Here is a 13,854-nt window from a genome sequence, read left to right on the forward strand (position 1 = left end):
AACACTGGCCTGCAAGATGGAGCTTTCTAGATCTCAGGCCACCTAAGGCTATCAGATATTGTGCCTAAGTACTAGCCAGAGACCAAGGTAGAGAGAATGTCCCTTGCTGGCTCATTCCTAGCCTGAGGGAACAAGAGAATTGTTTTCACCAAGGAAGAAATTAGATAAAACTAGCTTTCCTGGGAAGCCAGCAATGAGCTACTAAAATATATCTGAAATTCAGCGCTTCCCAGAAGAACTGGCATCAGAGAAAAAAAAAAGAATTAAATTTCTACTCATGGAGTTCTCTACTCAGAAGTTTCTAGCCTTATTTTTCCTCCACAAAGTAATTGCTTGGCTGAGAAAGTCTAAAGAAAATGGTAGAGAGAATTTTCATGGCCATTATCTTTTTTTATTTTGGAACTCAGGACAGCAGGCTGCCTTGATTTCCTCAGCTGCAGAATGGAGATGATAATAGTACCTTGCTGGGGTACTAAGGACTATTGGAGGTGCTATGGCAGGTACCAAACATGACACCTGGCATACAGTAGATGCTTAGGAAATGTTGGCTTCCTTCCTTGACTTACTCATACTTTGGGCAAGACCTAGAGCCTTAGGCCTAATTCTCTTGGCTCACTTAGAGCCAAAGGTTGTCTGAGTCCTCAATAACGTTTTTCAAGATGGCGGCTGGATTTCCTTAGGTAGGAGTTGAAATTTGGAGATAGAAATGATGCACAAAGCAGAGCTCTATCTACCCTAGCGACTGGGGGGTCATCTCAGACTAGCCCATCTTCTCTCCTTTGTTTTGTAGCTGTGTTATCCTCATGGCAGAACTTTTCAAGGATGTGGCCAAGAAAAAATGAGTAACAGGCACAAGAGATTTGTCTTGGAGCTACACATTCCAACTCCCACCCTACCTTTTGACATAAGTGACTAAGAGTTTATGCCCTCGAAAGAAAGTTTCTCTTCACACACTCAGAAAAATAATTACTGTTCATCTTTCCCTAAAGGAATTTCCACCCAAGAGACACAGGGGTTACATACAAGCTAGCCAGAGCCCTGACCCCTTGGAACATGGCCCCTTTTACAAAGATTAAGAGGAGCAACAGCATCCCTTACAGTTCCATACCTTTCCACAGACCACAAAAATAGCAAAGAAAACCTTTTAGCAAAGTGTGCTGTGGACTCAGCTGGCTGGCCAGTGGATACCACAAGCTCAAGGCCTGGGCTAGGGAAGGAGAAGAGGATGGTAGTGGGCCAAGCCCCATGCAAGTTAGGTGTGAGGATGGAGTGGGCATCTTCTGTGGTCTACAGGGCATCCTGAGGTCACACTGATCTAGACTGGCCTATGTCCAGTGTCGGAGGCCGCTGAAGGAATATAGAAGGGGGCAGTAGAGCAGTGACTTCCAAATGCCCTGGTCTTTACCATGAAAGCATGGAGGACTAGAACCTACATCCCCAACACATGTTAAGAGAAGGAAAGTGCTGGCCAGCCTCTAGCTCCCCAGCGCCTGCACAGTCAGTTTGCCACAAGATCCACAAACTCTGAAAGAACAAAAGCAAGAGGTCTGGGAACCGGAAGTCTTGGGCCTTGCTTGTGTGTGTGTGCACTTCTGGTTGGGCCCGAGGCTGTGGCTGGTCAGGTATAGATGGGAAGCCTAGGCCCACCAGCACAGTATCTCCCACACTTGCAGGGAACCCTCCAGAAGGTGTGGAGCTCTCTGTGGAACACGGGACTCCAGTCTTCATCCTCCTCGGGGTAGGGTAGAGGATCTACCCATGTGCCCTGGAGCCAAGTCACTGTCATAAAGGGGATCAGGCTGCAGCAGTCTCTGGATTCCAGCAGGTTCCCTCATTCCATTGGGCTAAAAGGAGCTTAAATATTCCAGTGCCACCTCGTATACAAATTTATACTGTTCCTGGGTGAGGTGGGGGAGGAAGGAGAAATAGAAAAGAAGAGGAGGCACAAGAAAGACAAAAAGGGGGAAAGGATATTAGATTAGATGCTACAGGTTTTAGAAAAAACTTTGTCTACATCTAGCCTAAGCGTTCACTCACAAGGATCCATATCTGGACATCCTTTGGGATTCTGCCTGTTACAGCCTTCTACTCAAGCTTTCTCAAATGTCCAGCTGGGATTCCCTTTCATTTTATCTTTTATTTTCACACCAGTGTTTCTCTGAGTTGTAACATATGTGTAGAACATTCAGGGATATCTGCTAAACATGAAGCTTTTGATTCTGCAAATCTGGAGTGAGGCTTGAGATTCCTCCTTTCCTACAAACTCCCAGGTGCTGCTGCTGCTGGTGGTATCTGGACCACTTCTGGGTTAGGATCTCATCTGAGTAAGATCATCCCATGAGTAGACATGTGGAATGATCTTAAAGCTCCTCAGATGGTCTGTCCCTACTGCTGTACTAGCTCTTCATTATACTTTCCCCAGTGCCCTAGTTCAATGCTTTATTCTGTAACAACTAACATAAGTGGAATAGAATAGGTTTGGACTGAACTGGAAACAGAACCCACACTCAATTCATCTGGAATCCTTTCCTCAGAGCCTAAATTAGTAGCCTTTTCTTCAGGACCCGGCAGAGAGTAAAGCAAAGTAGGGACAGTGGGATTCATTTTTGGATTGGCCTTCAGTAAAGAGAAGTTGGTTGGAAGAGAAGGGAACAGGGCAGACAGCTGTGTATGCAGAACACGGACTGTAGGTATTCAGCAAGATTCCAGCTGTTGAAAACTTTTTACCATTGGATGTCACTTTGTCAAGTCCAGGAAACTTCATGTGTCTGGAGGTAGAAGAGCATCTGTTTGGAACTCACCAGGGTCTCCACCATGTTGGATTTGTTGTTCCTCAGGGTTTTCACGATGTGGAACACGTCAATGATGTTTTGCTGCTGGATCATCTCACACACACTGCAGATGGCGCAGAACGTCCCACTGCGGCCTCCCCCGTTTCTAAACACAGAGTGAAGAGGTGAGCCGTATTCCCAGTGACCCCCCTACTCCCACACTGGGCACCTACTGACCGTAAAGCCACAGGGTAAGTAGGGAGGAGCAGCTGCCCTGGGAAATGCAAGGTAAGGCCTGGTGAAAGCTTTCAGCCTGAGCGATGAGTTTTGGTTTGAGTCCTATTGAGTGCCAGGAAACTTGAGGCCTGGGCACTGTCTCTTAGCTTTTATGCCCAAGGCTGTTGGCACTCTACCGCTTGAGCCACAGCTCCACTTCAACCTGTTTGGTAGTTAATTGGAGATAAGTGTCCCGTGGCTTTTCTGCCTAGGCTGGCTTCAAACCATAATCCTCAGATCTCAGCCTTCTGAGTAGCTAGGATTACAAGTGTGAGCTGTAACCTTTGAAGTCTTCAATTATTTGGTTCTCTGAGCACACCATTGTCGCCCAGAGCATACTGACTCTTAGGACAGGATGCTATTGTGTCTTTGTAAGTATGCTGCCTACATCTCTTTTTAAAATGATGCCCTGGTCTATCTACATATCTGGTGAAGACAATGGGAGGCTGCAGGTGTTTTTCCAGTTTCTTCCCATCCTGTACCAAGGACAGCAGAATTCTATCAGCATCAAGCCAGCCAGCCCAGACTCAGGCCTGGGGGTCTGGGCAGTCTCTCCTTGTCTCTCTGGTTCAAGGAGGATCCCACTGATCATGAGTATGGGGATAGAGTGCTCTTGGCAGGGTAATCTTTCTGTTGCTCCTTCTTTCTATGGTTCATAAATCATCTTCATGGAAACACCCCTCAAACGCTTTATAGAAAGCTCCTTTAGGAATCTACCTGATTCTGAACTCCTGGGCATGCTGCCAAGATCAGCTAATGATTTCATGTAATGATCTGTGTCTAAGGAACATCTGAACAGAAACTAAGGCCCTTCATCTCCCAGCTGTTTTACCTACAGGACTCCCCATGACCAGATGCTTCCAGTATAGGCAGTTTCCCTCCCTGTCCCTGCTCCCTGGTGAATGCATTTCAGTGGTTGTTATAGCGCTGCCTGGGGACCTCTCCAGGGCATTATGTCTCTGTTGGTGAAATGACACTGCTATGTTGGTCACTTTGGCTAGGGGAGTCATGAATAAATAAGCATACCAAAACAAAAGGTAGGTATAAACACACACACACACACACACACACACACACACACAACCTGGGTCTAGGAAGAGTTTCCAGGAAGGTTTTTCTGAAGCAAGAACAGAGAGTACAAGAAGAGGAGGTAAGGCAAGAAGATGTAGATCTTAGGGCTTGGAAGAGTAAGACCCTGCAGGGCTGGATGTATCCCTGTGCTAACAGTGGGGCCATCTACATGTGTGGAGGGAATTGGAGGAAACAAGAGTCAGCAAGGAATCAGCTGCTAGTTTCTGGGTTGTTGCTAACTGCAACCCAAGGCAGCACAATGGGATACAGGGCAGAAGAAAATTAGAAAAGACCGAGATAGAGAGATAAGAGACAAGAGATGGGAATCAGTGAGGACAGGGAGGTCCCAAGGCTCTCTGGCACTTGGGCCCTGAGTCCCCACAAACAAGCCTATTTATTTGATTTCACACAGGGAAGGTTACCATAGATACGTGCAAAACATACAGCATCTATATTAATATTACAATCAGAACTAAAACAGAGTTTATGAGAGACACTGGCTCCCTATTCTTTTGAGACAGGAGATTGCTGCCGAGGGAAAATCCAGACATCATGTCCACTTATCTAGTCCAAGGTTAAGCTGTGAAGGTCTTTTGTCGAGCCTCTAAGGTCCCCAGCACAGCTGCTAGCCTAAGGAAAGGGGAGGGGTGGGGCACCCTGTCTTCTCACCCTCTCCAGAGTTTTCTGTTTTAACCCTTCCACGGCCGCCTCTCAGTGTTCTGAGTGCTGTTAAGGCAGCCTTCCAACTCACAAACCTTTTCCGGGTTTCACAGCTCAGCTTCAGAGTTCCCTACAAGAGACAGCTTAGAGTGGTTGATGTCACCCATCAACCTGACAGTGTAGCCACATAATCTTCCTTGACTCCACTTAGATCTGCATTTCTATGACTCTTAAGATCTGAGGATGCACTTGTGTGTTTAACCTCTCTTAAGGTCTAACTTTCCTGACGGGTGTGTACCGCCTATTTAACAGAGAATGAACAATTAGCTGGATTTGAAAAGACTAAACTCAATTCTTGGGTCAGTGCAATCTTACTAATGCTTCCACTTGCTCCAGAAATAATTATCTGAGAGAGAGACAGAGAGAGAGAGAGAGAAAGAGAGACAGACAGACAGTCAGAGAGACAGAGAGACAGAGAGAGAGACAGAGAGAGACAGAAACAGAGAGACAGAAACAGAGAGACAGAGAGAGACAGAGAGACAGAGAGAGTCAGACAGAGACAGAGACTGAGCCAGAGAGAAAGACAGACAGACAGAGACAGAGAGAGGACTTTGATTCAAATTTACTGGAACAAGCATCTTTAAGGATCTAAGTCTCCTCAGTTGCTTCTCCCTAGATCATTTGCGTTCTAAGAAGCAAATGAATGACTGTGAGTTACACATCCCATACAAAGCTATGACTGTCACTTGCAGATTTGCCACAGGTCTCAGACTGTGAGTTACACATCCCATACAAAGCTATGACTGTCACTTGCAGATTTGCCACGGGTCTCAGATCTTGGTCCTATCTTTTCCTGGTGGTCTCTTATGCTCCTAAAGTAAACTCTGTGACACTTGGGAGTAATTACATTTACATTTTCATATTTGCTGCCATGGCCTTGTTGACCTCTGTTCTGGCAGGTACTAACTATTTCATGATGGAACACTACTGATCTAAAGACAGATGAGGAAAGCCAGGCTCACAACACTCAGTAATTTTCCTAATGTGGCACGGATGATGAAATACAGTCTCTACCTGGCACAATGACATTGGGGTTCCTATGGAGAGGCTGTGCCATTCTATGACAGGATGTGAAGCCTCCCTGTCCGTCTAGTAACTGATCTTGGGCCCACTGAGCCCTAGAGATCTCAGGGCCCTGCAAGTCCATATATCAGTCCCCTTCTCTGTGCCCCCCTTGAGCCCATGGTAAGAGATGTTCCCGCAGGAAGCAGACTCAGTGGGGTGATGGCGGGGAGGTGGATGGCATGCTAGCTCAGGGTCCTGGCATGCACATCATAGATCCTCTCACAACTCCCTGTCCCTTCCCCCATCGGTGCTTTGGTTTTCTCATTACAAAATGATAACGTCTGCTTCACAGATGGAGTGGGGTGATTCATTGAAAAAAAAATGTTTGGTTTGTTAACTTAATGCCTTTCCCTTTCTCCCTCTTCAAGAAATAATAAAGGAAGCATTGATCAGTGGGATCCATGTTGTCCTGAGCTTTCCTGTGATCTGACTGGCCGGACACAGCAGGCATCCTTTTGGTGAGTAGAGCTCATCCCTGTACCAGGAGCCGTAAGGTGATCTGCCTCCACCATATTTTTTTCAAGAACGTGCCATATAACAAACAATTTGGGATATCTAGCTGTCTTCAATATTTTTGTTGTTGTGGTTGATTGTGGGATTTGAATGCAGGGCCTGAGCACTGTCCCTGAGCTCTTTTGCTCAAGGCTTTGTGGCTACCACTGTGAGCCACAGCACCACTTCTGGTTTTTGAGTGGTTAATGGGAGATAAGAGTCTTACTGGGACTTTTCTGCCTGGGCTGGCTTCGATCCTCAGCTCCTCAGATCTCAGCCTCCTGAGTAGCAAGGATGACAGAAGCGAGCCACCAGTACCTGGCTTGTGACTGGCTTTTAAAGGATGTTTAGATGGAGTATGGCTGGACGCACCTAGGACTGATACCTGTGGCCAGCAGCACCCTCAGGGAGCCTCTGCCACCCAGCACCCCACTGGGCTGGAGACACCTCCGCGGTACTTACAGGCAGTGGACCACAGTGCGTCCCTCCCTCCCATCGTACTGCTCCTGCCACTTCTCCAGCCGTCGGACCACTTTGAGCAGAGAGCGCTTGGATGGAGGGGTGTCCCGATAGGCAGGCCAGCCTATGTACTGGAGGTGCTGGACTATACGATAGCCATCCTGTGGCTGAAAACAGAGAACTAGTTAGGGCTAGTTTCTCCAGGAAAACATTGCTGGAGATGCCTGGGGATACTAAACTTCCAGATAATTCTGGAAGACAGGCTAAGTAGGGACTAAGCCATACCATCATGGGTATACCCATTTCGATCACTCTACCTCTGTTGTACACATTGGTTCTCCTCTCCTCTCTACCTGGTAAACTCCTACTCAGTCTTCAAATTCAATTTAAATATCCTTCTCTTTAGGTATACCTTTCCTGAGCATACTGAGTTCCCTTTCTTTTTCTCTCTCTCTCTTCAAGGTTCATATGCCAGAATATATCACCTTCCCATTAGATAGTAAATTCAGAGGGCAGAGACTAAGTTCAACTTACCCTGGGCTCCCAGTAGAGACCAATAATTAGCCAGCATTTATTTCATAGCTTGTTTTTTTTCTCCCTCCTACCCAGTATTCAGGCAGTGAATATTCTCTTGAAAGCCACAAATTACTTTCCCTCTCAATGCTCGCAGGACATGGCTCAAAGCTTCCAGCATCCAATGGAGAGCTGCATGAGCAGGTGCCAAGGCAGTACACCACAGTGGGGTTGAACTAATGCCTGGGAAGTTTTGTCTACATGGCAGCAAGCATGTCAGGAAACAGGCAGATGGCAAGCTGGATGCCACTCTTTGCATCTCTCTAGGTTGGAGCCATTGCTGGGTCTGGAGCCCAAATCGGCATCATCACTTCCCCAAGGAAGAGATGATCAGGAGAGCGCAACACAGACTCCTGGCTGGCTCCACAGGATCCTTTCCCGGCAGCCTCCATCTGTTTTATAAAGGAGAGGAATGGCAAGCAATGGCGGATGTACACTTACCCGAGCCATGTTACAAATGCGGAATATTCTGTGGATGATGTCCTCCTCAATGTCTGCAGAGACAAACTCCACCTGGATGGGCCCATAGCAACCGGATGTCTTCTCGGGCCAGTACTGCATACAGAGCTGACAGGAGAAAAGAGGTCACAGGGGAAGCCAAGGACAAAGTGAGAGGCTCAGCATTGTCAGCCTTTCTTAGAGATGGCAGAGTATTATGTAGTGAATTAGAACTCTCAGTTTCCTTGTTGGGGAGGCGGTATTATTTTTTCAGGGGTGCAGAAATGTCAGGGCTCTGAATACAAACGCTGGGCCCCAAAAAGCTTTGCTATGCAGATTTCCAACCATTTGTTTGGTTTGCAAGCCTCGGGTTTTCTCATTTGTAAATTGGTGACAGTATCTACCTTGAAATGCTTTTGTCAGGATTAGAAAGAATGCTGAGGAGCGGGCAGGCACAGCCTGTTTTCTAATCACTGTCACAATTGTTGCAGACACAACCCCATTCTCCCTTCTTACACAGGGTCCATTCATGATTAAATTATGAGTACTATAAAAGAAAATATAAGCTTGGGCATCTGGCCCTGTTGGAGCCAAATTCCAGCTCTGCTACTTCTTCGTTGTGTGCCCCTCAACCTGTTTCTTGTCTGTAAATTGGGATAATTATGCTGCCATTGTATCCTGAGAAAAGCTACCTACTATGAAGAGATCTTGTTGATAATCTATTTTTTTTTTATAAAACTGGAATTGGGAAGAATTAGAAAGTACAGCTGAAAACAATAAGCCAGCACGGCCCCTCAATTTAAGTTAGTAGTTCCCAGAGGCTGTTTTGTCCTGACCCACTTAAAGATTGTGATCAGTACTGAGTGAGGAGAGGTTAAAATGTTTCTGCAGATTCCACAGTGCCTAGGGTAGTTCCCACTAAGTTGTCTGACCCCAAACACTGGTAGTATAGACATTTAGAAATCCTGGCCTAAGATCATAAACTGTACATCTTGTCATCAAGGAGATACCTCATCTCTTTCTGTATCTGATGAGCTGGGAGATGACTCTGTTGAGGAAAGAATATTGAGGGAAATGGCAGGTATGTATAGCTGTGAAGGGGGAAAGCACCTGTCCTCAATTTCCTGGGCATACAGATGGATCCTGTCCAGGGCTCTAGGGCCCAGACATGATGCCCAGAGGCAAACTACAACTGAGGCTGCATACTTGCTGTGGCCTCTTAGGTGTGGACAGATAGCATGTGATAGAAAGGCGTGTGACAGTTGCTCAGAAGATGTGCAGTGTGGAATTGTGTCATTCATGCCATGTACCCTGCGTGCACACATGAGCCTGCAGACAGAAAGCTAGAATGATGGAGGAGACTCATGGAGGTAGGGTGGCCTCGTCTGATACAAGCTTGGCATGTGAGGGGACCATTGGCTTCTCTTTTATTGATGGAGAACAGATAACTCACCCTGGGAAGTTACATATCAAAATGTCTTACTATCTCCTTTTTCTAGAAGTAGAATTAGGAGAGAAGAGGAGGGAGGAAAGGAATGTAAGAGAGGGGAAAAAATCACAGCACTTGCCTTCTGACTGTGGAAAGTTATAATTCTTCCCTAGAGATAACATCATTCACTGTATAGCCGTGGCTGGAATATTATGGCCCAAATGCCCCAGCAAATAAAGCTTTGTAAACAAAAGAAAATAAAACATAGCTCTTGCATCATTTAAAACATTGCCCTTGCATCCTAACTGTTCTACACAGGTGCCTTGACTAACGCTGGGCTACATACCCATAAACCCGTCATGAGCTGAAAAGATCATTAAGCCAAAAAACAAAACAAACAAAAAACACACGCTGTAATTAGTGGCTCACGCCTATAATCCTAGCTACTCAGGAGGCTGAGATCTGGAGAATCTCACTTTGAGAGCAGCTGGGGAAGAAAAGCGCTATAGTCTCCATTTCCAGAGTAACTAGCCAAAAACAGGACTGGAGGCATTGCTCAAGTGACAGAGCACCAGCTGATGAGCCAGCAAAAGTCAAATGAATACAAGACCCTGAGTTCAAACTGCAGTACTGCCAGAAGAGGGTTGGGAGAGGGAGAGAGAAAGAAAGAGAGAGACAGAGAGAGCTACATTTAATATATGTAACCTCCTGAACATTGTAGCTTAGCAACCCAGGGCTGCATAAAGTAGGCTGCTCCTTGTTTCCCCTTGGTATCCACTGGCTGACTGACTGCAGCTTGCTGTTCATACAGCTTCTTCAGCCAGTATCATACTATATGTCACTATGTCCAGGAAGATAACCAGATTCAAAATTTGAAATATGGTGCCTACGGAATGTGTATTTTATTCACAACACTGTAAAATTTAAAAAGTAAAATCCTAAGTTGAATCCCCTGTAAGATGGAGATTGTATTTAAATGGGAAGGACTCATCGTCACATCATTCTTTGTAAGTAACAAAGGCACACAAATTGCAGCCATGGTGCTCTGCTTCCCAAGCATCTCCACAGAGGGTTAATCAAAGCCTGTTGAGAAAGGAGGGGTGAATGTGTGTGTGTGTGGAGAGCGCTGGTCACCCCGGGCCTCCATGGCTGGACAATCTGCTGCTGCTGAGCTGTGCAGAAATGACAAATCCATGATTTGAACTTCATTTCTCTTTGCCATTGGCTCTTCTGACTTGCAACCTTCACAGTAATGAGGGACTGGGACAGATAAGTCTGTGACTGGCTGAGAACTTGGAATTAATCAGAGCTGCCCAGGTTTTTTATTTTTTAAAAAAAAATAATTGCCTTTATCGCCTGCATTGAATTTAACCTTGCCAGAGTTTGGCTGTGATCCTGACATGATGTGTATGGATCCCAAGCTTCGTGGAAAGTCTATTACCCCCAATATCTTCAGTCTGGAGTGAATGCGGACTGATTTGTCTCTTTTAATAAGATTTCCAAGCCAATCTCTCAAGCTAATAGGTTTGACTGTGCCTCAAAGAAGACTCCTATATTTTTGGGGACACTTTTCTGCATTTGATTTTTTTCCAGGTCACTCTCCCATAATGCCCAGAGGGCTAGGTAAGATTGTAGGGTTTTTCTAATTCTAAATCAGAGTCATTCTTCCGCATGAGTTCCCTAATTTGTGAGTCCACATCAGGAGCAGCACTGGTGACACTCAGCTGAGAGATGGGCAGATATAGGCTTGAGCTACCAAGGGTTAGCAAGGACCTTCCAAAGCCTAGGACACTGTACATAACCTAGCCATGGGAAATGGGAGAAGAAAGTAGAGGAAAACCATGTATTTTGTCACTAGGGCTTGGAAGTGACTCTCGTCTATAATGAGAGATGTCTTCTTTGGTCGAGTTCAAGATTGTCCTTGTATCCAAGCATGTGGTTGCCCTAGTGTGGGAGCTGCCATCTTGGCTTGTGCATGTAGCATAGTAAAACGTGGAAAAATACACAGGGGTCCCCAGTTGAAATGCTTGAGGCTCAAATATCAGCTTGATCACTTTCTGGCCCAGCAATTGGCCAAGTCTTTTAGCTCCTCCAGGTTTCGAGTGGCTATAAATTTTCACGTCGTCTTCTACCATTCTGATATGTGTATCAAGTGAGCTGCTCAATGCATGGTAAACTATACAAATGAAGTAGCATTATTCAAAACAATATCGATAAAGGGAAAGTTTCCTTTGTAAACTTCTTCATGCTATGATCATTTTTCTTTAGAATAATACCCGAAGGATTGTCTTTACTGCAAAAATTCCTCATCAGCCAGCTGCTTAGGGTAGCTATGCAGTCAGGTAGCACTGTGGATAGAGGAACCACTATTCTACATGCCCAAGGAGAAGAACCTGAAGGTTTTTCTTGAGAGAAACTCAGCAAAGAGGAGAGAGTTTGGATGTATTGGTAGAACCAAGGAAAGGCAGAAGGCAGCTTAATGTGTAATGTGATCCTTCTCCTAAGCTCTTTCCTATTTTGTAAGTTTATGAAAGCAAGCACAATGCTCAGTGTCCATGAATTTCTAATGGAAGCCAGAGAGGAAGCAGGGACAAATGAATAAGCAGTGTCCACAGGTATGAACAGAGGAGCCCGATTATGGGCCTGTGTGTACCAATACATCGTAGAACTGTTGGGGAAGGACGAGTTATACAGGTTCTTAAGACTGTAGAAATAGAAATGCAGGAAAGTCAATTTGATCCCCAAGTCGAGCTAACCTTGAGGCCACACTGAACTCTCAATGCAACCTCAGCATTTTCTTGCTTAGATAGAAAGCTTGTAGTTGGATGGCTCTAAGAATAGTTCAAACCCCTTAGCCTGGAATCCAGATCAGTTGTTCCTCGCCCCCCCACACCACACCCCTGCTACCCTTCATTTCCCAATCATGTGAGGAGGTGAGTGTTGCTAAAAAAGAGGTCTGACCACTGAAGGTGTACACTGCTGGGGCTGATGGCTACAACTTGTGGGAGGGAGCTCGTCTTGTTATCTCCTATTATTTGGAAATGAGCACACATTCTTCCTGGAAAGAAGCACGGGAGTTTGAGTGTGGGGGGCCTTGGGCTGTTATTGGCAGAATGGGTGAAACCAAGCGGAAGTGGGGAAGCCTAAGAAGACAGCTCTGCAACAGCTGCCATCCATTATTCCACCTAGTGATCTCCATTTCTGTTGGAGCCACAGAAAGATGTCTTTTGGGGGTTGCAAGTTCACGCGTGAAATGTAACAAATGTGGAGGAAGCCTGGCTTGCTAAACATCCTTTCCTTGCTGATGAAATCAGAAAGCTTGTTAGTCGCCAGAATAAACATGCTCTGATGAGGTGAATGAAAACTAGCAGATGGGCCTATTTTTGGAAGAAAAAAAAACCACCCTATTTTGTACCGTATTTCAGCACACCTTACTTATGCCTTGGTTAATTAAAAAAAATACTTGGATATGATGGAAAGGCCAAGCAATATCATAGCTTCAAAAATGAAAGCCTCTGCTTATCAAGGTCCCTGAGATCCACCCAAAAGGTGAAGTGATTTAGTAATTTATAGAGAGAAGTGTGAAAGAGTTGTTTGTTTTAAAATGCTGATTAGCAATCATAAAACTCCTTCAAATAGATTCTGTAAAACACTGTAATTGGCTTGAATACAGGGTCCAGTTAAGGAAGGCAGACAGTGGAAGAAGAGAGATAGGAACAAGGGAAGAGAAGGACAGTGAGAAAAGGATATTCCCACCTGTGCTCTTCTGACAGCTAGATCCAGGTTCATTCCCAGGAAGAAAGGACAAGAGAATAGCAGGTGGAAGGGAAAGCTCAGGGCCCACGTTAGGGAGAGGTGCTCTGGAGATAGCTGAATTTTGCAGAAAAAGGAACAACCTTTTGTGAGAAAGAGCTGAGAGAGGAGGTGGACGGGAAAACAAATGGTTTGAGCAATAGGATGGGGGAAAAGGGGTCAGCTGGGGGGTAGGGGAGGAGGCAAGGTGGGGGCTTAAGAATGAGGATGTGTGATGTTCAACCTTAGATCAGGGAATTTGTGGGATATGAGCCCCACACTGCTCGCATTACAGCCTTATCTGGGAGTTGGAAAGGAACACGAGAGGGGGAGGCCCTTCCCTTAAAGGAGCAGAGTAGATGATAGGTTTCCTGCACCAGATAAGGAGTAAGGATCGTAGCCAATTTTATTGAGTTCTTCAAAGTTAGAAGGAACTTGACTAACACCTGGGTCATACTAATCTAACAGAGGACAACACTGAGGCCTGAGAAAGTTAAGACATCGATGCAGGGCAAGGTAACACAGAAGTGATGAGAATAAAACTTGAATTCAGACCCCTTAGTCCAAGAAGTCCTCTCCTACTATTCGTCTCCGTTATTCCAATCCAGCAGAGGGAGAGAGAAAGACACAGCCCCTCGCAAAGTCAGCCCTGAGGCTGGCTGAGATGCAGAGCTAGGCATTCTGTATATTTTGCTAGCATCTTGGGCTGTGCGTTCTCAAGCTGAGATAACAATGGAGATATCAATGCTTGCTATTTACCCTACAGGC

At 45.7% G+C, this 13,854-nt stretch overlaps 1 protein-coding gene across 2 annotated transcripts in view; it reads right to left on the minus strand.

Annotated features, from left to right (window-relative positions):
* Nucleotides 1-1,798: 1,798 nt before the first annotated feature.
* Ptprt (protein tyrosine phosphatase, receptor type, T) overlaps nucleotides 1,799-13,854 on the minus strand; it is a 718,198-nt gene continuing 706,142 nt past the window's right edge. For both annotated transcript variants that reach the window (XM_013010741.1, XM_013010740.1), the window contains 4 exons: nucleotides 7,869-7,994; nucleotides 6,858-7,021; nucleotides 2,802-2,937; nucleotides 1,799-1,898 (listed from right to left, as the gene is read on the minus strand). In XM_013010741.1, coding sequence (XP_012866195.1) covers nucleotides 1,845-1,898; nucleotides 2,802-2,937; nucleotides 6,858-7,021; nucleotides 7,869-7,994 — 480 coding nt within the window. In that variant the 3' untranslated portion in view covers nucleotides 1,799-1,844. The remainder of the gene's footprint in view (nucleotides 1,899-2,801; nucleotides 2,938-6,857; nucleotides 7,022-7,868; nucleotides 7,995-13,854) is intronic.

Source organism: Dipodomys ordii, unplaced genomic scaffold (assembly GCF_000151885.1).
Source record: "Dipodomys ordii isolate 6190 unplaced genomic scaffold, Dord_2.0 Scaffold13, whole genome shotgun sequence".
In the NCBI taxonomy this organism is placed as follows: Eukaryota; Metazoa; Chordata; class Mammalia; order Rodentia; family Heteromyidae; genus Dipodomys; species Dipodomys ordii.